The 25,199-nt window shown below is 38.4% G+C and overlaps 1 protein-coding gene across 11 annotated transcripts in view; it reads right to left on the reverse strand.

Annotated features, from left to right (window-relative positions):
* The window catches only part of TMEM116 (transmembrane protein 116), a 233,242-nt gene that overhangs the window by 130,334 nt on the left and 77,709 nt on the right, over positions 1 to 25,199 (reverse strand). For 9 of the 11 annotated variants that reach the window (XR_009697321.1, XR_009697320.1, XM_061169114.1 and 6 more), the window contains one exon: positions 11,898 to 12,002. The exons of 1 other annotated variant lie outside the window; for it this stretch is intronic. Coding sequence is in view for 8 of the 10 variants with exons in the window: in XM_061169114.1 (XP_061025097.1) it covers positions 11,898 to 12,002 (105 nt within the window). In the remaining 2 variants the exon portion in view is untranslated. Of the gene's footprint in view, positions 1 to 11,897; positions 12,003 to 19,325; positions 19,385 to 25,199 lie in introns of those variants that run through there. One more of the 11 variants, XM_061169118.1, reaches the window with a different exon arrangement.

Below are 25,199 nucleotides of genomic sequence, written 5' to 3' on the forward strand. Positions count from 1 at the left end.
AGTCTTCCAGGCAATTGAAATTTTTTCCATTAAGAGAATTTTGTAAAGACCAAAACAAACGGAAATCCAAAGGTGCAATGTCTGGTGAATACGGCAGATGAATCAGAACTTCCCAGCCAAGCTGCAACAGTTTTTGCCTTGTCATCAAAGAAACTTGCAGTCTTGCGTTACCATGATGGAAAATCATGCGTTTTCTGTTGACTAATTCCGGATGCTTTTCCTCAAGCGCTGCTTTCAGTTGTTCTAATTGGGAGCAGTACTTATTGGAATTAATCGTTTGGTTTTCTGGAAGGAGCTCATAATAGAGGATTCCCTTCCAATCCCACCATATACACAACATCACCTTCTTTGGATGAAGACTGGCCTTTAGTATGGTTGGTGGTGGTTCATTTCGCTTGCCCCACGATCTCTTCCATTCCACATTATTGTACAGTATCCACTTTTCATCGCCTATCACAATTTGTTTTAAAAACAAAATGTTTTCGTTAAGTTTAAGTAGAGAATTGCATGCAGAAAGACAGTCAAGAAGGTTTTTTTCACTTAACTTCTGTGGAACCCAAACCTCAACGCGATTAACATAACCAAGCTGGTGCAGATGATTTTCAACGCTTGATTTGGATATTTTGAGTATGTTGGCTATCTCCCACGTGGTATAATGTTGATTGTTCCAATTAATGTCTCAGTTTGATCGTTATCAACTTCAACTGGTCTATCCAACCATGGAGCATTGTCCACTGAGAAATCTCCAGCATGAACTTCGCAAACCACTTTCGACACGTTCGATCAGTCACGGCACCTTCTCCATACACTGCACAAATCTTTTTGTGCATTTCAGTTGCATTTTTACCTTTCTTGAAATAATAAAGCATCGTATGCCGAAAACGTTGCTTTTTTTCTTCCATCTTCAATATTAAAATGGCTACACAAAAACTCACCAATTTTGATCAATTTTTTTAAAATGCACGCCGATATGACAGCTGTCACAATACGATCTAACAAAATTGTTTCAAATGAACTTAAAGACAACTAAGCACTATTAGAGCCATCTTACGGAAAAAGCCAAATAACTTTTTTGGCCAATCCAATATTTTAAGGCAGAGATCATATTATATTCTGGAATGCCATTGTTAGGGATCAATAAGGATTAAGTGAGCAATTAATCAATAATCAGAGGTGGGTAACTGATTTGCCCTAAGAACTTTGGATCAGGAATAGCAAATGATTTAAAGTAGAATGGCCAGTGTCGACTTCAGGTAAAATGGGAAATAAGTAAAATTAGTCTTTGGTGACCTCTCCCACTCACGTTTCTTCTTCTCTTTTTATTCTATCCTCTATCCATCATCAGGTGGCTATCCTGTGTTTAACTGTTGTTCTTATCCACTGTCAATGAATCTCTGGTAAAAAGCTTACTAGTAATAGTTTAGGGCCGAAGTCTTCCTGGGGTATTTAAAAGAGAACTCAAAAATGAAAAACAGGGAGGGGCAAGATGGCGGAAGAGTAAGACGCGGAGATCACCTTCCTCCCCACAGATACATGAGAAATACATCTACACGTGGAACTGCTCCTACAGAACACCCACTGAACGCTGGCAGAAGACGTCAGACCTCCCAAAAGGCAAGAAAATCCCCACGTACTTGGGTAGGGCAAAAGAAAAAAGAAATAACAGAGACAAAAGAATAGGGACGGGACCTGCACCAGTGGGAGGGAGCTGTGAAGGAGGAAAGGTTTCCACACACTAGGAAGCCCCTTCGTGGGCAGAGACTGCGGGTAGCAGAGGGGGGAAGCTTCGGAGCCACGGAGGAGAGCGCAGCCACATTGGTGCGGAGGGCAAAGCGGAGATTCCCGCACAGAGGAGCGGTGCCGACCAGCACTCACCAGCCCGAGAGGCTTGTCTGCTCAGCCGCCGGGGCGGGCGGGGCCTGGGAGCTGGGGCTCGGGCTTCGGTGCTAGCCGGGAGGGAGTCCGGGAAAAAGACTGCAGCTGCCAAAGAGGCAAGAGAATTTTTCTTGCCTCTTTGTTTCGCGGCGCGCAAGGAGAGGGGATTCAGAGCGCCGCCTAAACGAGCTCCAGAGACGGGCGCGAGCCGCGGCTATCAGCGCGGATCCCACAGCAACAGGGACGCAGAGGGAAAAACGGAGAGATTCCCGCACAGAGGCTCGGCGCCGAGCAGCACTCACCAGCCCGAGAGGCTTGTCTGCTCACCCGCCGGGGCGGGCGGGGGCTGGGAGCTGAGGCGCGGGCTTCGGTCGGATCCCAGGGAGAGGACTGGGGTTGGCTGCGTGAACACAGCCTGAAGGGTCTAGCGCACCACAACTAGCCGGGAGGGTGCACGAGAAAAAGTCTGCAGCTGCCGAAGAGGCAGGAGACTTTTTCTTGCCTCTTTGTTTCGCGGCGTGCAAGGAGAGGGGATTCAGAGCGCCACTTAAACGAACTCCAGAGACGGCGCGAGCCGCGGCTATCAGCGCGGACCCCAGAGACGGGCATGAGACGCTAAGCCTGCTGCTGCCGCCACCAAACAGCCTGTGGGCAAGCACAGGTCATTCTCCACACCGCCCCTCCCGGGAGCCTGTGCAGCCCGCCACGGCCAGGCTCCCGTAATCCGGGGACAACTTCCCCGGGAGAGCACACGGCGCGCCTCAGGCTGCTGCAACGTCACGCCGGCTTCTGCCGCCGCAGGATCGCCCCGCCTCCTCCGTACCGCTCCCTCCCCCCGGCCTGACTGAGCCAGAGCCCCCGAATCAGCTGCTCCTTTAACCCCGTTCTGTCTGGGCGGGGAACAGACGCCCTCAGGGGACCTACATGCAGAGGCGGGTCCAAATCCAAAGCTGAACCCCGGGAGCTGTACGAACAAAGAAGAGAAAGGGAAATCTCTCCCAGCAGCCTCAGAAGCAGCGGATTAAAGCTCCACAAACAACTTGATGTGCCTGCATCTGTTGAATACCTGAATAGACAACGAATCATCCCAAATTTAGGAGATGGACTTTGGGAGCAGGATATATTAACTTTTCCCCTTTTCCTTTTTTTGTGAGTGTAGATGTGTATGCTTCTGGGTGAGATTTTGTCTGTATAGCTTTGCTCTCACCGTTAGTCGTAGGGTTAGGTCCGTCCGTTTTTTTTTTTTTTTTTTTTGGCTTAAAAATTTTTTTTTCCCCTAATAAATGTTTTCTTAATAATTTTTTCCTTATTTTCTATTTTTAAAAAAATTTTTAATAAGTTTTTTCATATTTTTTATTTTAAAAAATTAAAAAATTTTTTTTCTTAATAAATTTTTTCTAAATAATTTTCTTCTTATTTTTAGTATAAAAAATTAATAAATCTATTTTTAAAAATTAAAAAAATTTTTTTCTTAATAAATTTACTCTTAATAATTTTTTTTCTTATTTTTTATTATAATTGCTTTATTTTATTTTATTTTATCCTCTTTTTTTCTTTCTTTCCATTTTTTCTCCCTTTTATTCTGAGCCGTGTGGATGAAAGGCTCTTGGTGCTCCAGCCAGGCATCAGGGCTGTGCCTCTGAGGTGGGAGAGCCAACTTCAGGACACTGGTCCACAAGAGACCTCCCAGCTCCACGTAATACCAAACGGCGAAAATCTCTCACAGATCTCCATCTCAACATCAAGACCCAGCTTCACTCAACGACCAGCAAGCTACAGTGCTGGACACCCTATGCCAAACAACTAGCAAGAGAGGAACACAGCCCCATCCATTAACAGAGAGGCTGCCTAAAATCATAATAAGGCCACAGACACCCCAAAACACACCACCAGACGTGGACGAACCCACCAGAAAGACAACATCCAGCCTCATCCACCAGAACACAGGCACTAGTTCCCTCCACCAGGAAACCTACACAACCCACTGAACCAACCTTAGCCACTGGGGACAGATACCAAAAACAACGGGAACTACGAACCTGCAGCCTGTGAAAAGGAGACCCCAAACACAGTAAGATAAGCAAAATGAGAAGACAGAAAAACACACAGCAGATGAAGGAGCAGGGTCAAAACACACCAGACCTAACAAATGAAGAGGAAATAGGTAGTCTACCTGAAAAAGAATTCAGAATAATGATAGTAAGGATGATCCAAAGTCTTGGAAATAGAATAGACAAAATGCAAGAAACATTTAACAAGGACGTAGAAGAACTAAAGAGGAATCAAGAAACGATGACAAGCACAATAAATGAAATTAAAAATACTCTAGATGGGATCAATAGCAGAATAACTGAGGCAGAAGAATGGATAAGTGACCTGGAAGATAAAATGGTGGAAATAACTACTGCAGACCAGAATAAAGAAAAAAGAATGAAAAGAACTGAGGACAGTCTCAGAGACCTCTGGGACAACATTAAACGCACCAACATTCGAATTATAGGGGTCCCAGAAGAAGAAGAGAAAAAGAAAGGGACTGAGAAAATATTTGAAGAGATTATAGTTGAAAACTTCCCTAATATGGGAAAGGAAATAGTTAATCAAGTCCTGGAAGCACAGAGAGTCCCATACAGGATAAATCCAAGGAGAAACACACCAAGACACATATTAATCAAACTATCAAAAATTAAATATAAAGAAAACATATTAAAAGCAGCAAGGGAAAAACAACAGATAACACACAAGGGCATCCCCATAAGGTTAACAGCTGATCTTTCAGCAGAAACGCTGCAAGCCAGAAGGGAGTGGCAGGATATACTTAAAGTGATGAAGGAGAAAAACCTACAACCAAGATTACTCTACCCAGCAAGGATCTCATTCAGATTTGATGGAGAAATTCAAACCTTTACAGACAAGCAAAAGCTGAGAGAGTTCAGCACCACCAAACCAGCTTTACAACAAATGCTAAAGGAACTTCTCTAGGCAAGAAACACAAGAGAAGGAAAACACCTACAATAACAAACCCAAAACATTTAAGAAAATGGGAATAGGAACATACATATCGATAATTACCTTAAATGTAAATGGATTAAATGCTCCCACCAAAAGACACAGACTGGCTGAATGGATACAAAAACAAGACCCATATATATGCTGTCTACAAGAGACCCACTTCAGACCTAGAGACACATACAGACTAAAAGTGAGGGGATGGAAAAAGATATTCCATGCAAATGGAAATCAAAAGAAAGCTGGAGTAGCAATTCTCATATCAGACAAAATAGACTTTAAAATAAAGACAATTACAAGAGACAAAGACGGACACTATATAATGATCAAGGGATCGATCCAAGAGGAAGGTATAACAATTGTAAATATTTATGCACCCAACATAGGAGCACCTCAATACATAAGGCAAATACTAACAGCCATAAAAGGGGAAATCGACAGTAACACAATCATAGTAGGGGACTTTAACACCCCACTTTCACCAATGGACAGATCATCCAAAATGAAAATAAATAAGGAAACACAAGCTTTAAATGATACATTAAACAAGATGGACTTAATTGATATTTATAGGACATTCCACCCAAAAACAACAGAATACACATTTTTCTCAAGTGCTCATGGAACATTCTCCAGGATAGATCATATCTTGGGTCACAAATCAAGCCTTGGTAAATTTTAAAAAATTGAAATCGTATCAAGTATCTTTTCCGACCACAACGCTATGAGACTAGATATCAATTACAGGAAAAGATCTGTAAAAAATACAAACACATGGAGGCTACACAATACACTACTTAATAACGAAGTGATCACTGAAGAAATCAAAGGGGAAATCAAAAAATACCTAGAAACAAATGACAATGGAGACACGACGATCCAAAACCTATGGGATGCAGCAAAAGCAGTTCTAAGAGGGAAGTTTATAGCAATACAAGCCTACATCAAGAAACAGGAAACATCTCGAATAAACAACCTAACCTTGCACCTAAAGCAATTAGAGAAAGAAGAACAAAAAAACCCCAAAGCTAGCAGAAGGAAAGAAATCATAAAGATCAGATCAGAAATAAATGAAAAAGAAATGAAGGAAACAATAGCAAAAATCAATGAAACTAAAAGCTGGTTCTTTGAGAAGATAAACAAAATTGATAAACCATTAGCCAGACTCATCAAGAGAAAAAAGAAGACTCAAATTAATAGAATTAGAAATGAAAAAGGAGAAGTAACCACTGACACTGCAGAAATACAAACGATCATAAGAGATTACTACAAGCAACTCTATGCTAATAAAATGGACAACCTGGAAGAAATGGACAGATTCTTAGAAATGCACAACCTGCCGAGACTGAACCAGGAAGAAATAGAAAATATGAACAGACCAATCACAAGCACTGAAATTGAAACTGTGATTAAAAATCTTCCAACACACAAAAGCCCAGGACCAGATGGCTTCACAGGCGAATTCTATCAAACATTTAGAGAAGAGCTAACACCTATCCTTCTCAAACTCTTCCAAAATATTGCAGAGGGAGGAACACTCCCCAACTCATTCTACGAGGCCACCATCACCCTGATACCAAAACCAGGCAAAGATGTCACAAAGAAAGAAAACTACAGGCCAATATCACTGATGAACATAGATGCAAAAATCCTCAACAAAATACTAGCAAACAGAATCCAACAGCACATTAAAAGGATCATACACCATGATCAAGTGGGGTTTATTCCAGGAATGCAAGGATTCTTCAATATACGCAAATCAATCAACGTGATACATCATATTAACAAATTGAAGGAGAAAAACCATATGATCATCTCAATAGATGCAGAGAAAGCTTTCGACAAAATTCAACACCCATTTATGATAAAAGTCCTGCAGAAAGTAGGCATAGAGGGAACTTTCCTCAACATAATAAAGGCCGTATATGACAAACCCACAGCCAACATTGTCCTCAATGGTGAAAAACTGAAACCATTTCCACTAAGATCAGGAACAAGACAAGGTTGCCCACTCTCACCACTATTATTCAACATAGTTTTGGAAGTGTTAGCCACAGCAATCAGAGACGAAAAAGAAATAAAAGGAATCCAAATCGGAAAAGAAGAAGTAAAGCTGTCACTGTTTGCAGATGACATGATACTATACATAGAGAATCCAAAAGATGCTACCAGAAAACTACTAGAGCTAATCAATGAATTTGGTAAAGTAGCAGGATACAAAATTAATGCACAGAAATCTCTTGCATTCCTGTATACTAATGATGAAAAATCTGAAAGTGAAATTAAGAAAACACTCCCGTTTACCATTGCAACAAAAAGAATAAAATACCTAGGAATAAACCTACCTAAGGAGACAAAAGACCTGTATGCAGAAAATTATAGGACACTGATGAAAGAAATTAAAGATGATACAAACAGATGGAGAGATATACCATGTTCTTGGATTGGAAGAATAAACATTGTGAAAATGACTCTGCTACCCAAAGCAATCTACAGATTCAATGCAATCCCTATCAAACTACCACTGGCAGTTTTCACAGAACTAGAACAAAAAATTTCACAATTTGTATGGAAACACAAAAGACCCCGAATAGCCAAAGCAATCTTGAGAACGAAAAATGGAGCTGGAGGAATCAGGCTCCCTGACTTCAGACTATATTACAAAGCTACAGTAATCAAGACAGTTTGGTACTGGCACAAAAACAGAAATATAGATCAATGGAACAGGATAGAAAGCCCAGAGATAAGCCCACGCACATATGGTCACCTTATCTTTGATAAAGGAGGCAAGCATATACAGTGGAGAAAAGACAGCCTCTTCAATAAGTGGTGCTGGGAAAATTGGACAGGTACATGTAAAAGTATGAAATTAGAACACTCCCTGACACCATACACAAAAATAAACTCAAAATGGATTAAAGACCTAAGTGTAAGGCCAGACACTATCAAACTCTTAGAGGAAAACATAGGCAGAACACTGTATGACATAAGTCACAGCAATATCCTTTTTGACCCAGGTCCTAGAGAAATGGAAATAAAAACACAAATAAACAAATGGGACCTAATGAAACTTAAAAGCTTTTGCACAGCAAAGGAAACCATAAACAAGACCAAAAGACAACCCTCAGAATGGGAGAAAATATTTGCAAATGAAGCAACGGACAAAGGATTAATCTCCAAGATTTACAAGCAGCTCATGCAGCTCAATAACAAAAAAACAAACAACCCAATCCAAAAATGGGCAGAAGACCTAAATAGACATTTCTCCAAAGAAGAGATACAGATTGCCAACAGACACATGAAAGAATGCTCAACATCATTAATCATTAGAGAAATGCAAATCAAAACTACAATGAGGTATCATCTCACACCGGTCAGAATGGCCATCATCAAAAAATCTAGAAACAATAAATGCTGGAGAGGGTGTGGAGAAAAGGGAACACTCTTGCACTGTTGGTGGGAATGTAAATTGATACAGCCACTATGGAGAACAGTATGGAGGTTCCTTAAAAAACTAAAAATAGAACTACCATATGACCCAGCAATCCCACTACTGGGCATATACCCTGAGAAAACCATAATTCAGAAAGAGTCATGTACCAAAATATTCATTGCAGCTCTGTTTACAATAGCCAGGACATGGAAGCAACCTAGGTGTCCATCATCGGATGAATGGATAAAGAAGATGTGGCACATATATACAATGGAATATTACTCAGCCATAAAAAGAAATGAAATGGAGGTGTTTGTAATGAGGTGGATGGAGTTAGAGTCTGTCATACAGAGTGAAGTAAGTCAGAAAGAGAAAAACAAATACAGTATGCTAACACATATATATGGAATCTAAGGGGAAAAAAAAAAAAAAAAAAAAGAGGTCATGAAGAACCTAGTGGCAAGATGGGAATAAAGACACAGACCTACTAGAGAATGGACTTGAGGATATGGGGAGGGGGAGGGGTGAGATGTGACAGGGTGAGAGAGTGTCATGGACATATATACACTACCAAATGTAAAATAGATAACTAGTGGGAAGCAGCCGCATAGCACAGGGAGATCAGCTCGGTGCTTTGTGACCACCTAGAGGGGTGGGATAGGGAGGGTGGGAGGGAGGGAGATGCAAGAGGGAAGAGATATGGCAACATATGTATATGTGTAACTGATTCACTTTGTTGTAAAGCAGAAGCTAGCACACCATTGTAAAGCAATTATACTTCAATAAAATGTTTAAAAAAAAAAAAAAAAAAATGAAAAACAAATCTTCAAGACTCCTGATATAAAGCTATAATGACAGAATAATAGGCAGTGGGGGCAAATTTGGGGATAGAGTTTGTCTTCTTGGAACTAGTGTCATAGCATGGGTTATAAAGAGAAGTCTCAATACTGCATTTGTATGCACAGTAAGCAACAGAATATTATATATGAGAGTTAATCTTACATCTCTCCTTCTATTTTCCTTCAAAAATTAAATTGCTCTGTAAGCAACAAGGATATATTATATGGCACAGGGAAATATAGCCATTATCTTGTAATAACTTTAAATGGAGTATAATCTATATAAATATTGAATCAATATGTTGTACACCTGAAACTAATATAATATTGTAAATCAACTATACTTCAATTAAAAAAAAAGATTAATTTGTTCTGCTACCAGGAGCCCAAGACTCAGGATAATATTCCCCCATGTTGTCCCCATCCTTGGCTTCTGGTCTCATGACTACTTCTTTAGAGAATAACTCTGTGGCTGAAGAACTTCTCTCAAATTCCAGTTAGTCTCTTAGCTTATGAGTGAATGAATGAATAAAAACTTTAAATACTATATCTATACATTTCTTGAACTTTTTTGACATTAATTTGCTTGAAGGGAGGGAACTGAACTAACTGTTTCTTTGTAGTACCTTCTAGCTCCAGGATTGTAGGATTATGTAAACAAACATGTCAAATGGATATATAGACATGGGTCATTACTAAATTGCAGGGAGCTAAGAAACTATACAAGTTGAAAATATAAAAGAATAATTATAAGGGTTGAATCCTCAGAGGTAAACAAGAGATAAAGGGATCAGAATATAGTCCTGGGCTGTACAATACAGTAGCCACTAGCTCCATGTGGTTAAATTAAAATTAAGATTAAATAAAATAGAGATTAAAAAAAAGATTAAATGAAATAAAACTTCAGTTCCTCAATCACATCAGCCACATTTCAAGTGCTCAATAGCCACATATGACTAGTGGCTATAGAACTGAACAGTACATAAAATATTTTAATCATTGCAAAAAGTTCTATTGACAGTACTTGTACAGACTGTAGTATCTGGTCTGGGATGCTGATAAGGGGGTCTCATCATATTAATTTTTCAAGGATTTCCTTACTGCACTTTGTCCTTACAACAAAAAAGAAAAAAAAGACAGAAAAAAATTTAAAAGCATTCTATACTCCTGCCCTTTTCCAGCAGTATGTATCTAGAGCAAGGCTACAAAAAGCAAGAAGAGTATCTTCTTAAAAAGTCAGTCAGGTGAGAATTTAAGAGTATTGTAGCATTTTAGAGCTGGAAGAAGACATTAAAGATCACATAGACCAGCACTTCATTTTCATGATGAAAAGCTGAGACTCAAGAAAGGGAGATGACGTGTCCAAGGACATACAGGAGATAAATGACAGAACTAGGTTTATAAGACAGATCTCCTGATTCACTTTCAAATGCTCTTTTCACAGTGCTATAATACCATTTATTCATTCAACAAATATTTGTTGAGTTTCCCCATGTACATGACAGTATACCACTTTCATTTGTTCTAGAACTGATCTGTAGGCTCTGGAAGAAGTATTTTGGGAGGATTTCCAGATTCATTTACTCCATGGTGCTCTTGAACAAAAATTCCCCTTCAAAAAGCCACAACAGAATGGATACTACAGAAATAAAAGGGCTGGAATATTTGTAAGATAGGTATAGTAAGATTAAAATACATAAAGACATTTAAAGAAATGAAAATTGCTAACATCATAAAAATGTCTTCTGTTAAATCACTTAGTGATTTACTGAAAGAATCAGAAATAAGAAACTAAGTGTACTATACAATAGAATACTATTGAGCAATAAAAAGGAATGAATTACTTAGACACACTACAATGAATGAACTTCAAAAGCATTATGCTAAATAAAATAAACCAGACACAGAGACTACATTTTGTATGATATATGAAATGTCTATATGAAATGTCCAGAAAAGGAAAATCTATAGAGACAGAAAGTATATTAGTGGTTGCCTAGGGCAGGGTATGGAAAATGGATTAACAGTAAATGTGCATGAAGGATCTTATTGGGGCAAATAAAATATTCTGAAACTGATTTATGATGATAATTTTACAACCTGGTAAGTTTACTTTTAAAACCACTGAATTGTACACATGAAATAGGTGAACTATGTGACATGTAAGATATGTATACACAAAAAAGAATCCAGATGCACTGACTCACTGACTTTGTGTTCTCCTCTCTTTTTGTAATGCTAGACAGTGCCCAAAACTCTTTGTGAACCAAAGAAGGAAAGACAGTTGCTCCCTGGATCCATCTTGTTTTCTGATTACCACACATGAATTCCTCTGCCCTTCTGCAAACCAATACCTGTTACCCACACATACCAAAGAAATACATCAGAGCAGAACAAACACCCTCCCTTTCCAATACCTGTAGCCCAAATCCCATGTTAGCTGGCTGAGCACTTTCCCTAACTGCTCTCCAAGATCTTTCTCTTTACTCTAAAAATAATGACGGATTGGCATAGAGCCAAGAAGGATTTCCCTTACTGAAAGGAACCAGGCAGGAATGGCAATACTATAAATAACATTTCCTATAATCAAATCCTGTTGGTGGTGGCGGTGACGGCAAGAGAGAAGAGGAAGTCATGTCAACAGACTGGAAACTCCGCCAGTGCTGAGTGCTAACTGTTTGTCAAGGATGTATGGGTTTGTCTTAGCATACTGTTCATAACTATTAGCTCTGAATAAAACTTACCAGCGGAACTGTGCTCTGTCCACTCTGGTGGGGTTTCATCCTCAGCTCTTTGTACAGGTACCAGATGTAATTGACAGTGTAGAAAAATGAGGAAATGTAGAATATCTAGGTGAAAATCAAAACAGCCCATCATAACTGTGCCACTATGGCTTCCTTCAATTTTCTACATTATTTTCTGCTGTAAGAATCCTACCTACTGGTCTATTAGTAACTTACCATCTACTATCCATACCATGCAAAATAGGGCCAAGTCTGGGAAACCTACCCAGGCCTAAAATATGTCCCAGCTTCCTTATTTTATCCTTCTGAATGTTCAGAGGAACCACAGCATTATCCACCTCCTCTCACCCAACTGTTCTAATTTTATGAGGATATCATAGAATCTTTTTCTATTTTATTTTTTAATTGAAAAGGACATAAGGGTACAAATGACCTTATTTACAAAACAGAAGTAGAGTCACAGATATAGAAAACAAACTTATGGTTACCAGGGGATAAGGGGTGGGGGGAGGGATAAACTGGGAGATTGGGATTGACATATACACACTACTATATATAAAATAGATAACTAATAAGGACCTACTGAATAGCACAGGGAACTCTACTCAATACTCTGTAATGGCCTATATGGGAAAAGAATCTTAAAAAAGAGTGGCTATATGTATATGTATAACTGATTCACTTTGCTGTACACCTGAAACTAACACAACATTGTAAATCAACTATACTCTAATAAAAATTTTCGAAAAAGAAAAGGCCATAAGAATTTCCATTTCTAATAATGATAGCCTAGGCTGTCTTAACCAAACTTTCCAATCAAAAGAACTAAATATGCTGAATAAAATGTTTTTTAAATCTTTAAAAGCATCAAAGAGCTGACAAGGTCACAATGAACCAGCAGCACAAAATCCAAGAGAAGGAATTTCTGCTTCCACCTTTGATGAAATAACATGAATAGAATTTGCCTTTCAGCCTTAAAAACTAAAAATTGGACAAAATATGTGAAAACACCCTGTTTTCAAACACTGGATAACAATCATTACAGAACAGTAATCCCTGAAAGAAGAAAAACAAACAAATTGAGTTCATCAAGTTCCCCAGCTACCTGGCTGGGAAAAGTGAGTGCAGTGATGGGGAATCCAAACAGAGACAAGCTGTCCTGGTGAGTTGAGGAGACATTTCAGTGTTTGGGGAGGCCAAGGCAGCTAAAATGTGTGAAGCAAATTATCAGAGAAGAGGCAGACACACAGAGACATAGTGCTCTGGAGATGTGCAGAGGTACCTTCAAGTCTTTGATTACGTATTGATCTACAAACATGGGAGAGAAAACCATGAAGAGAAGAGAAAGAAGCACCAGAAAGGAGTAGGTGGAACAATCTCCAAAGGAATCCCTGAAGGAATAGTTTGTGTTCCCATCAGCCAGTGTGGAATGACTTCCTAATCCATAGGCTGGAATGGCAGTACTGTAGAATAGTAAGGTAGAATCATAAGAAGAGTATTGCCTTACTATTGGGACCAAATTAGCTGTACATGAAATACTTCCCTAACTAAAGCTTAAAAGCAAGCCTTCAAAAAATAAAGGATCAAACAGACTCAGAGTTAACTATATCTAAGACAAAATCCCCAAATTTAAAGGGAATTTATATATGTATATAAAATTTATGTATGTATATAAAACCTAATACCCAACAATGTAAAATCTAGAATGTCTGGTGTCTACTAAAATATTGTAAGTCATGTAGATAAGCAGGAAATTATGGCCCATAACTAAGAGAAAAATTAATCAATAGAAATGGACCCAGATACAACATAGATTATAAAAATTAGGAGACAAAAATGTTAAAGGAACTATTGTAAATATACTCAGTATGTCCAAGAAGGTAGAGGAAAGCATGAGCACAACATTGAGAAATGGAAGATATAAAAAAGATCCAAGTTGAAATTCTAGAGATGAAAAATATATGGAATTTAAAATATGGAAAATTAAAAACTGCAAAAAATTAGTAAACTTGAAGACACAGAAATAGAAACTAAAATGAAACATCTAGAGAAAAAAGACTTTGAAAAAAAATGAACAAAACTTCAGTGAGCTGTGGAATACAAGTGGGCTAACACACCTGGGACTGGAATTCCAGAAGGAGTAGAGAGGAAGGGAGAAACAAAGAAAATATGTTTGAGGAAATAATGACCAAAAATTTTCCAAATATGATGAAAATATTAACCACCATGTCCAAGAAGCTTAACAAAACCAAACATAAGAAACATGAAGAAACCAGACCAAGGCACAACGTATCATGAATATAATAGATGCAAAAATCCTCAACAAAATATTAGCAAACCAAATTCAACAACACATTAAAAGAATCATACACCATGATCAAGCTGGATTTATTCCAGGGTCACAAAGATGGTTCAGCATATGCAAATCAATCAATGTGATACACCACATCAACAAAAGGAAAGGCTAAAACCACATGATCATCTCAATAGATGCAGAAAAGAGCATTTGACCAAATTCAACATCAATTCATAATAAAAACTCTCACCAAAGTGGGTATGGAGGGAACATATCTCAACATAATAAAAGTTATTTACAACAAACCCATAATCAACATAATACTCAATGATGAAAAGCTGAAAGCCTTCTCACTAAATTCAGGAACAAGACAAGGATGCCAACTCTCACCACTTCTATTCAGCACAATATTGGAAGTCCTAGCCACAGAAATCAGACAAGAAAAAGAGATAAAACGTATCCAAATTGGAGAGGAAGAGGTAAAACTGCCACTATCTGCAGATGACATGATACTCTATAGAGAGAACCCTGAAGTCCCACACAAAAACTGTTAGAACTAATAAATGAATTCAGTAAGGTAGCAGGACACAAGATTAATATACAGAAATCTGTTGCATTTCTTTGCACTAACAATGAAATATCAGAAGGAGAAAGTGAAAAAACAATCCCATTCTAAATCGCATCCCCAAAAAAAAATACCTAGGAGATGAAAGACCAAGGAGATGAAAGACGTATACACTGAAAACTACAAAACATTGATAAAGGAAATAGACGATGATTCAAAGAAATGGAAAAATATCCCATGTGCTTGGACTGGAAGGCTTAATATTGTTAAAATGGCCATACTACCCAAAGCAATCTACAGATTTAATGCAATCCCTATTAAAATAACCATGACATTTTTCACAGAACTAGAACAAATAATCCTTAAATTTATATGGAACCAAAAAGACCCAGAATTGCCAAAGCAATTCTGAGGAAAAAGAACAAAGCTGGAGGCATAATGCTTCCAGATTTCAGACTATACTACAAAGCTACAATAATCAAAACAGTGTAGTATTGGCACAAAAACAGACATATAGTACAACGGAACAGAACAGAGAGCCCAGAAATAAACCCACGCACCTAGAGCAAAAAGACACATAACATACATAGGTCAACTAATCTATGACAAAAGAGGCAAGAATATACAATAGAGAAAAGACAGTCTCTTTAACAAGTGGTGATGGGAAAGCTGGACAGCTGCATGTAAATCAATGAAGTTAGAACACTCACTCACACCATATACAAAAACAAACTCAAAATGGTTTAAAGCCTACATATAAGACATGACACCATAAAAGTCCTAGAAGAGAACATAGGCAAAACATTCTCTGACATAAATTGTAACAATGTTTTCTTAGGTCAGTCTCCCAAGGCAATAGAAATAAAAACAAAAATAAACAAATGGGACCTAATCAAATTTAAAAGCTTTTGTACAGCAAAGGAAACAATCAACAAAATGAAAAGAAGACAACCTATGGAATAGGAGAAAATATTTGCAAATGATGCAATGAACAAGGGGTTAATATCCAAAATATAAAAACAATTCATACAAATCAATATCAAAAAAAAAAAAAAAAAATCAAACAACCCAATCAAACAATGGGTAGAAGACCTGAATAGACATTTCTTTAAAGAGGACATGCAGATGGCCAACAGGCACATGAAAACATGCTCAACATCACTAATTATTAGAGAAATGCAAATCAAAACCACAGTGAGGTATCACTTCACACCAATCATAATGATTATCATCAAAAAGTCTACAAATGATAAATGCTGGACAGCGTGTGGAGAAAAGGGGACCATCCTACAATGCTGATGGGAATATAAATTGGTACAGCCACTATGGAGAACAGTATGGAGGTTCCTTAAAAAACTAAAATTAGAGTTACCATATGATCCAGCAATCCTACTCCTGGGCATATACCCAGAGAAAACTCTAATTTGAAAAGATACATGCACCCCAATGTTCACAGTAGCACTATTTACAATAGCCAAGACATGGAAGCAACCTAAGTGTCCATCGACAGATGAATGGATAAAGAAGGTGTGGTTATACATACACAATGCAATATTACTCAGCCATAAAAAATAATGAAATAATGCCATTTGCAGCAACATAGATGGACCTGGAGATTATCATACTAAGTGAAGTAAGTCAGGGAATTCCTTGGTGGTCCAGTGGTTAGGACTTGGTGCTTTCACTGTTGTGGCTTGGGTTCAAACCCTGGTCAGGGAACTAAGATTCTGCAAGCTGTGCTGCATGGCCAAAAATAAATAAATAAATAAGTGAAGTAAGTTAGACAACGAAAGATGAAACATTTATATACGGAATCTAAAAAAAATGATACAAATGAACTTATTTACAAAACAGAAACAGACTCATAGACATAGAAAACAAACTTATGGTTACCAAAGGGGAAAGGTCGGGGGGGATGGATAAATTGGGAGTTTGGGATTGACATATACACACTACTGTATTTAAAACAGACAACCAACAAGGACCTACTGTATAGCACAGGGAACTCTGCTCAATATTCTGTAATAACCTAAATGGGAAAAGAATTTGAAAAAAAATAGATATATGTATATGTATAACTGAATCACTTTGCTGTACACCTGAAACTAACATGACACTATATAAAAATAGTCCAATATAAAATGAAAACTTTTAAATAAAAATAAATTTAAAAAATTAAAATTAAAAAATTTTTTTTTAATTTTAAGAAGTTTTAAAAAAAGATGTGGTATATATACAATGTAGTATTACTCAACCATAAAAAAAAATGAAATATTGCCATTTGCAGCAACAAGGATGAACCTAGAGAATATTATACTTAGTGAAGTAAGTCAGAGAAAGACAAATATATATGATATCACTTATATGTGCAATCTAAAAATAATACAAATGAATCTGTACACAAAACATAAACAGACTCAGAGATATATGAAACAAACTTATGGTTACCAAAGAGAAGAGGGAACGGGGAGAGACAAATTAGGAGTATGGGGTTAACAAATACAAACTACTATACATAAAATAGATAAGCAACAAGGATTTCCCATATAGCACAGGGAATTATAGTCAATACCTTGTAATAATCTATAATGGAAAATCTGAAAAAAAAAATATAGAACTGAATCACATTGCTGTACACCTAAAACTAACACAATATTGTAACTCAACTACACTTCAATTTAGGAACCTCCCTGGCGGTCCACTGGTTAAGACTCTGCACTCCCAGTGCAGGAGGCACAGGTTCACTCCCTGGTCGGGGAACTAAGATCCTGCATGCCTCATGGCACGGCCAAATAAATTAATGAATTAAAAAAAACTATACTTCAAATTAAAAAAGGGGACATCATAATCAAATCACTGAAAGTCAGGGGAAAACAGAAAATACCAAAAGCATCTAGAGCAAAAAGACACATTACATACATAGGAACAAAGATGAGAATGATAGCAGACACAATGCAGAAACAATCAGAAACAATGCAATCCAGAAAACATTAGGAGCAACATCTTTAAAATACTGAAAGGGAAAAAAAAAAATCTGTCAACCCAGAATTTTATACACAGTGAAAATACCTTCCAAAGAAAAGGACAAAAATAAGGACTTTTTCAGACAAACAAAAGCTGAGAGATTACACTGAAGCACACCATTACTATAAGAAATGTTAAAGGAAGTACTTCAGGGAAAAAATGTAATAACAGATAGAAATTTGGATCTACACAAAGGAATTAAGAGCATGAAAAATGGGAATCATTTGGTGCTTCCTCAAATAATTAAACATAAAATTACCGTATGATCCAACGATTCCACTCTTAGGTATATACCCAAAATAATTGGAAATAAGTACTCAATCACATGTACACGCATGTACATAAAGGTGAAAAGATAGAAGCAGTGCAAATGTCCATAATCAGAAGAATAAATAAGCAAATTATGATATATACACAGAGTGGAATATTATTCAGCCATAAAAAGGAATGAAGTACTGATACATGCTACAATGTAGACGATCCTTCAAGACATTATGCTAGGGCTTCCCTGGTGACGCAGTGGTTAAGAAGCCGCCTGCCAATGCAGGGGACATGGGTTCAAGCCCTGGTCCAGGAAGACCCCATATGCTGCGAAGCGACTAAGCAACAACTACTGAGCCTGCGCCACAACTACTGAGCCTGCACTCTAGAGCCCACGAGCCACAACTACTGAAGCCCATGCACCACAACTGCTGAAGCTCGTGTGCCTACAGCCTGTGCTCCACAACAAGAGAAGCCACCGCAATAAGAAGCCCGCGCACTGCAATGAAGATTAGCCCCTGCTTGCCGCAACTAAAGAAAGCCCACATGCAGCAACGAAGACACAACGCAGCCAAAAATAAATAAATAAATTTATTTTTTAAAAAAATCTTCCCTGTATAAAAAAAAAAAAGACATTATGCCAAGTGAGCAAAGCCAGACACAAAAGGTCACGTTTTGAATGATTTTATTACTACATCAAATAATATAGAATAGATATAGCCATAGATACTAAATTCAGATTGGTGGTTCCCAAGTGTTGGGGGTAGGAAAGATGGGGAGAAACTGTTTAATGAGTAAGCTGTTTTACTTTGGAAGGACAGAAATGTTTTGGAACTAGATAGAGATGGTGGTTGCACAACACTGTGAATGTACTAAATACCACTAAACTGTTATTCAGTTTAAAATGGTTAATTTCATGTTATGTGAATTTCACCTCAATAAATTATTTTTTAAAACCTTTGTGCATGAAAGGACGTTATTAAGAAAGTGAAAAGACAACCTAAAGAATGGGAGAAAATATTTGCAAATGATATATCTGATATGGATCTATTATTCAGAATATATTTTAAAAACTCTTACAACTCAACAACCAAAAGACAAAGCTGTGGTGTCACTCTACACAGCTCACCTCCCAATACACACCGAGAGTCCACACAGGCCTCCACCAGCTCTATGGAGCAAAGAGGGCTGAGAGCAGTGGAGGCTGGGAAAGTGATTGGCTGTGAGGGACAAAGGACACCTGCACACAAGGCTGCATCTGAGTGGAGTCGCAGGTACTTACACAGGCAGCACATCAGACCTCTATCTGCACATGGGCCCCCCTTGCTTTGGCACTCCCCTCCTCAGGGGCAAGAGTCCTGGTGTGGGGAGAGAGAAGAACACACACTTAAAGGGAACAGAGCCAGCCTGAGTCCAACCCTCAGGGGTTCTGCTCCAGTAACTTGGGATCAGACCCTGCCCCACGTAGGGTCATGATGGCCACTGAGCAGAGGGAAAGTCCTGCCTCACACAGTGCCAGTTCGAGCCCCTCCATCTCCAGCCCCACCCCCTACTGGGGTGATAGCTGCCAGCACACCCTGAGGGAAAATGTGACTTGCATCCAAGTCAAATCCAGATCTCCCACCAAAGGCATTGGACACACACAGTCCGTATAGGGACACTCCCTCATAACAACACCCCTTCAAGACTGCAATAGGTAACTATTTCACCTAAATTCAAAGAGGCAGAGAAAGTTACACAAATGAAAAAGCAGAAGAACTACTCTCAAATGAAAGAGAAAATCCCTGAAAAAATGAAATAATGAAACAGAAAGAAACAATTTACCAGATAAAGAATTCAAAACATTGGTAATGAAATTACCAATGTTAACTGAATTAGGGAAAAGAATTGATGCAAACAGTGAACATTTTAACAAGCAACTAGAAGATATAAAAAAAGACTCAATCAGAAATGAATAATTCAATAGCTGAAATAAAAAACAACACATTAGAAGGGATGAATAGCCGACTAAGTGATACAGAAGAACGCATAAATGATCTGGATGACAGAATAATGGAAATCATCCAATCGTAACAGCAGAAAGAAAAACAACTTTTTAAAAAATTAAAGCAATTCAAGAGATCTCTGGGATAACATTAAGCATACCAACATTCACATTATAAGGGATCCCAGAAGAAGAAGAGAGAGTGAAGGGGATCTAAAATGTAATTAAGGAAATTATGGCTAAAAACTTCCCAAACCTGAAGAAGGAAACAGATATCCAGGTACAGGAAGCACAGAGGGTCCCAAACAATATCAACTCAAACAGACCCACAACAAGACATATCATAATTAAAATGGCAAAAGTTAAAGAGAATACTAAAGGCAACAAGAGAAAAACAAAAAGTCATATACAAGGGAATCCCCATAAGGCTAAGAGCTGATTTCTCCGCAGCAACTTTACAGGTCAGAAGGGAGTGGCATGATTATTCAAAGTGCTGAAAGGGAAAAACCTGCAACCGAGGATACTCTACCCAGCAAGACTATCATTTAGAATAGAAGGAGAGACAAAGACTCTCTCAGATAAGCTAAAACTAAAACAGTTCATCAATACTAAACCTACCCTAAAAGAAATGTTGAGGGTCTTCTCTAAGTGGAAAAGAAATAAGAATCTACAGGAAAGGGGAAATCCCACTAGGAAAGGCAAATATATATATGGTAAGGACTGGGGATCAACCATTAAATAAGCCAGTATGTAGAATAAAAGATAAAAAATTGTAAAAGTGACTATGACTATAATAAATAGATAAGGGATAAGCATGAAGATGTAAAATATGACATCAAACACACAAAATGTGGGGGAGGGGAGTAAAAAATGTAGATCTTTTAGAATGTGTCTGAACTTAAAAATTACCAGTTTAAAACAAGTTGATATAATTATAGGTCAACATATATGAGTCCCATGGTAACCACAAATCAAAAACCTACAATAGATACACAAAAACTAAGAAGAAAGAAACACAAGTATACTTCTAAAGAAAATCATCAAACATAAGGGAAGAAACTAAAAGAAGAAATGAACAGAGAAGAACTATAAAAACAATGAGAAAACAAGCAATAAAATAGCAATAAGTATATATCTATTAAAAATTATTTTAAATGTCAAGAGACTAAATACTCCAATCAAAACACACAGTGTGGCTGATTGGATGAAAAAAACAAGACCCTTCAATATGCTGCCTACAAGAGACTTCACTTCAGGGCTAAAGACACACGCAGACTGAAAGTGACAAAATGGAAAAAGATATTTCAAGCAAATGGAAATGACAAGAAAGCAGGGGTAGCAGTACTCATATCAGACTAAATAGACTTTAAAACTATAATAGGCTATAATAAAAGGCAAAGAAGGGAATTATATAATAATAAAGGGATCAACACAGAAGAGGCTACTACACTCATTAACATATATGCACCCAATACAGAAGCGTCTAAATATATAAAGCAAATACTAACAGACATAAAGGGAGAAATTGACAATAATAAGTAGGGGACTTTAACACCCCATTTACATCAATGGACAGATCATCTAGATGGAAAATCAATAAGGCAACAATAGACTAGTTGGACTTAGATATCAACAGGCCGTTACACCCAAAAACAGCAGAATAGACATTCTTTTCAAGGGCACATGGAATGTTCTACAGGATAGATCACATGCTATACCACAAAACAAGACTCCGCAAATTTAAGAGGATAAAAATTATATCAAGCATTTTTTCTGACCACAAAAGTATGCTAAATACATTAAAGGGATCATACACCATGATCAAGTGGGATTTATCCCAGGATGCAAAGATGGTTCAATATCAGCAAATCAATCAGTGGGATACATCACATTAACAAATTGAAGAACAAAAATCATGTGACAGGAGCTTCCCTGGTGGCACAGTGGTTAAGAATCTGCCTGCCAATGCAGGGGACATGGGTTCAAGCCCTGGTCCTGGAAGATCCCACATACCACGGAGCAACTAAGCCCATGGTCACAATTACTGAGCCTGTGCTCTGGAGCCTGTGAGCCACAACTAGTGAGTCTGCATGCCACAACTACTGAAGCCTGCACACCTACAGCCTGTGCTCTGCAACAAGAGAAGCCACTGCAATGAGAAGCCCGCACACAACGAAGAGCAGCCCCTGATTGCCACAACTAGAGAAAGCCCGCACACAGCAGTGAAGACCCAATGCAGCCAAAAATAAATAAATAAAATAATAAATTTATAAAAGAAAAAAAATCATGTGACAATCTCAACATATGCAGGAAAAGCTTCTGACAAAATTCAACATTCATTTACGATAAAAACTCTAAACAAAGTGGGTATAGAAGGAACATATCTCAACATTATAAAGACCATTTATGACAAGCCAACAGCAGCATCATGCTCAACAGTGAAAAGCTGAACGCATTTCCTCTAAGATCAACAAAAAGACAAGAATGCCCACTCTTGTCACTTCTATTCAACATAGTATTGCAAGTCCTAGCCACAGCAATCAGACACGAAAAAGAAATAAAAGATAAAAGGAATCCAAATTGGAAAGGAAGAAGTAAGATTGTCACTGTTTGCAGATGACATGACACTATGCATAGAAATCCTACAGACACCACCAAAAGACTACTAGAATTCATAAATCAACTCCATAAATTTTCAGGATACATAATTAATATGCAGAAATCTGTTGCGTTTCTATACACTAACAACGAACTACTAGAAAGAGAAATTAAGAAAACAATCCCACATACAATAGCATCAAAAAGAATAAAATACCTGGTAATAAATCTAACCATGGAGGTAAAAGACCAGTACTTGGAAAACTCTAAGACATTGATGAAAGAAACTGAAGATGACACAAACAGATGGAAAGATATCCCATGTTCATGGATCGGAAGAATTAATACTGTTAAAAAGAACATAGTACCCAAGGCACTCTACAGATTCAATGCAATCCCTATCAAAATACCAATGGTATTTTTCGCAGAACTAGAATAAATAATTTAAAAATTTGTATGGAGAGAGAGGAACCAAGATGGCGGAGTAGAAGGACGTGCTCTCACTCCTTCTTGCGAGAACACCAGAATCACAACTAGTTGCTGGACAATCATCGACAGGAAGACACTGGAACTCACCAAAAAAGATACCCCACATCCAAAGACAAAGGAGAAGCCACAATGAGACGGTAGGAGGGGCGCAATCAGAGTAAAATCAAATCCCATAACTGGTGGGTGGGTGACTCACAGACTGGCGAACGCTTATACCACAGAAGTCCACCCACTGGAGTGAAGTTTCTGAGACCCACGTCAGGCTTCCCAACCTGGGGGTCCGGCAACGGGAGGAGGAATTCATACAGAATCAGACTTTGAAGCCTAGTGGGAATTGATTGCAGGACTTCGACAGGACTGGGGGAAACAGAGACCCCACTCTTGGAGGGAGCACACAAAACAGTGTGCGCATCGGGACCCAGGGGAAGGAGCAGTGACCCTGGCGGAGACTGAACCAGACCTACCTGCTAGTGTTGGAAGGTCTTCTGCAGAGGCGGAGGGTGGCTCTGTTTCACCGTGGGGACAAGGACACTGGCAGCAGAGGTTCTGGGAAGTACTCCTTGGCGTGAGCCCTCCCAGAGTCTGTCATTAGCCCCACCAAAGAGCCCAGGTAGGCTCCAGTGTTGGGTTGCCTCAGACAAAACAACCAACAGGGAGGGAACCCAGCCCCACGCATCAACAGTCAAGTGGATTAAAGTTTTACTGAGCTCTGACCGCCACAGCAACAGTCAGCTCTACCCACCACCAGAGCCTCCCATCAAGGCTCTTAGATAGCCTCAACCACCAGAGGGCAGACAGCAGAAGCAAGAAAAACTACAATCCTGCAGCCTGTGGAACAAAAACCACATTCACAGAAAGATAGACAAGATGAAAAGGCAGAGGGCTATATACCAGATGAAGGAACAAGAAAAAAACCCAGAAAAACAACTAAATGAAGTGGAGATAGGCAACCTTCCAGAAAAAGAATTCAGAATAATGATAGTGAAGATGATCCAGGACCTCGGAATAAGAATGGAGGCAAAGATCGAGAAGATGCAAGAAATGATCAACAAAGACCTAGAAGAATTAAAGAACAAACAAACAGAGATGAACAATACAATAACTGAAATGAAAACTACACTAGAAGGAATCAACAGCAGAATAACTGAGGCAGAAGAACGGATAAGTGACCTGGAAGACAGAATGGTGGAATTCACTGCTGCAGAACAGAATAAAGAAAAATGAATGAAAAGAAATGAAGACAGCCTGAGAGACCTCTGGGACAACATTAAATGCAACAACATTCGCATTATAGGGGTCCCAGAAGGAGAAGAGAGAGAGAAAGGACCTGAGAAAATATTTGAAGAGATTATAGTTGAAAACTTCCCTAACATGGGAAAGGAAATAGCCACCCAAGTCCAGGAAGCGCAGAGAGTCCCATACAGGATAAACCCAAGGAGAAACACGCCGAGACACATAGTAATCAAAGTGGCAAAAATTAAAGACAAAGAAAAATTATTGAAAGCAGCAAGGGAAAAACGAAAAATAACATACAAGGGAACTCCCATAACGTTAACAGCTGATTTCTCAGCAGAAACTCTACAAGACAGAAGGGAGTGGCATGATATAATTAAAATGATGAAAGGGAAGAACCTACAACCAAGATTACTCTACCCGGCAAGGATCTCATTTAGATTTGATGGAGAAATCAAAAGCTTTACAGACAAGCAAAAACTAAGAGAATTCAGCACCACCAAACCAGCTCTACAACAAATGCTAAACGAACTTCTCTAAGTGGGAAACACAAGAGAAGAAAAGGACCTACAAAAACAAACCCAAAACAATTAAGAAAATGGTCATAGGAACATACATATCGATAATTACCTTAAACGTGAATGGATTAAATGCTCCAACCAAAAGACACAGGCTTGCTGAATGGATACAAAAACAAGACCCATATATATGCTGTCTACAAGAGACCCACTTTAGACCTAGGGACACATACAGACTGAAAGTGAGGGGATGGAAAAAGATATTCCATGCAAATGGAAATCAAAAGAAAGCTGGAGTAGCTATACTCATATCAGATAAAATAGACTTTAAAAT

This window comes from Eubalaena glacialis, chromosome 15 (assembly GCF_028564815.1).
Source record: "Eubalaena glacialis isolate mEubGla1 chromosome 15, mEubGla1.1.hap2.+ XY, whole genome shotgun sequence".
Lineage (NCBI taxonomy): Eukaryota > Metazoa > Chordata > Mammalia > Artiodactyla > Balaenidae > Eubalaena > Eubalaena glacialis.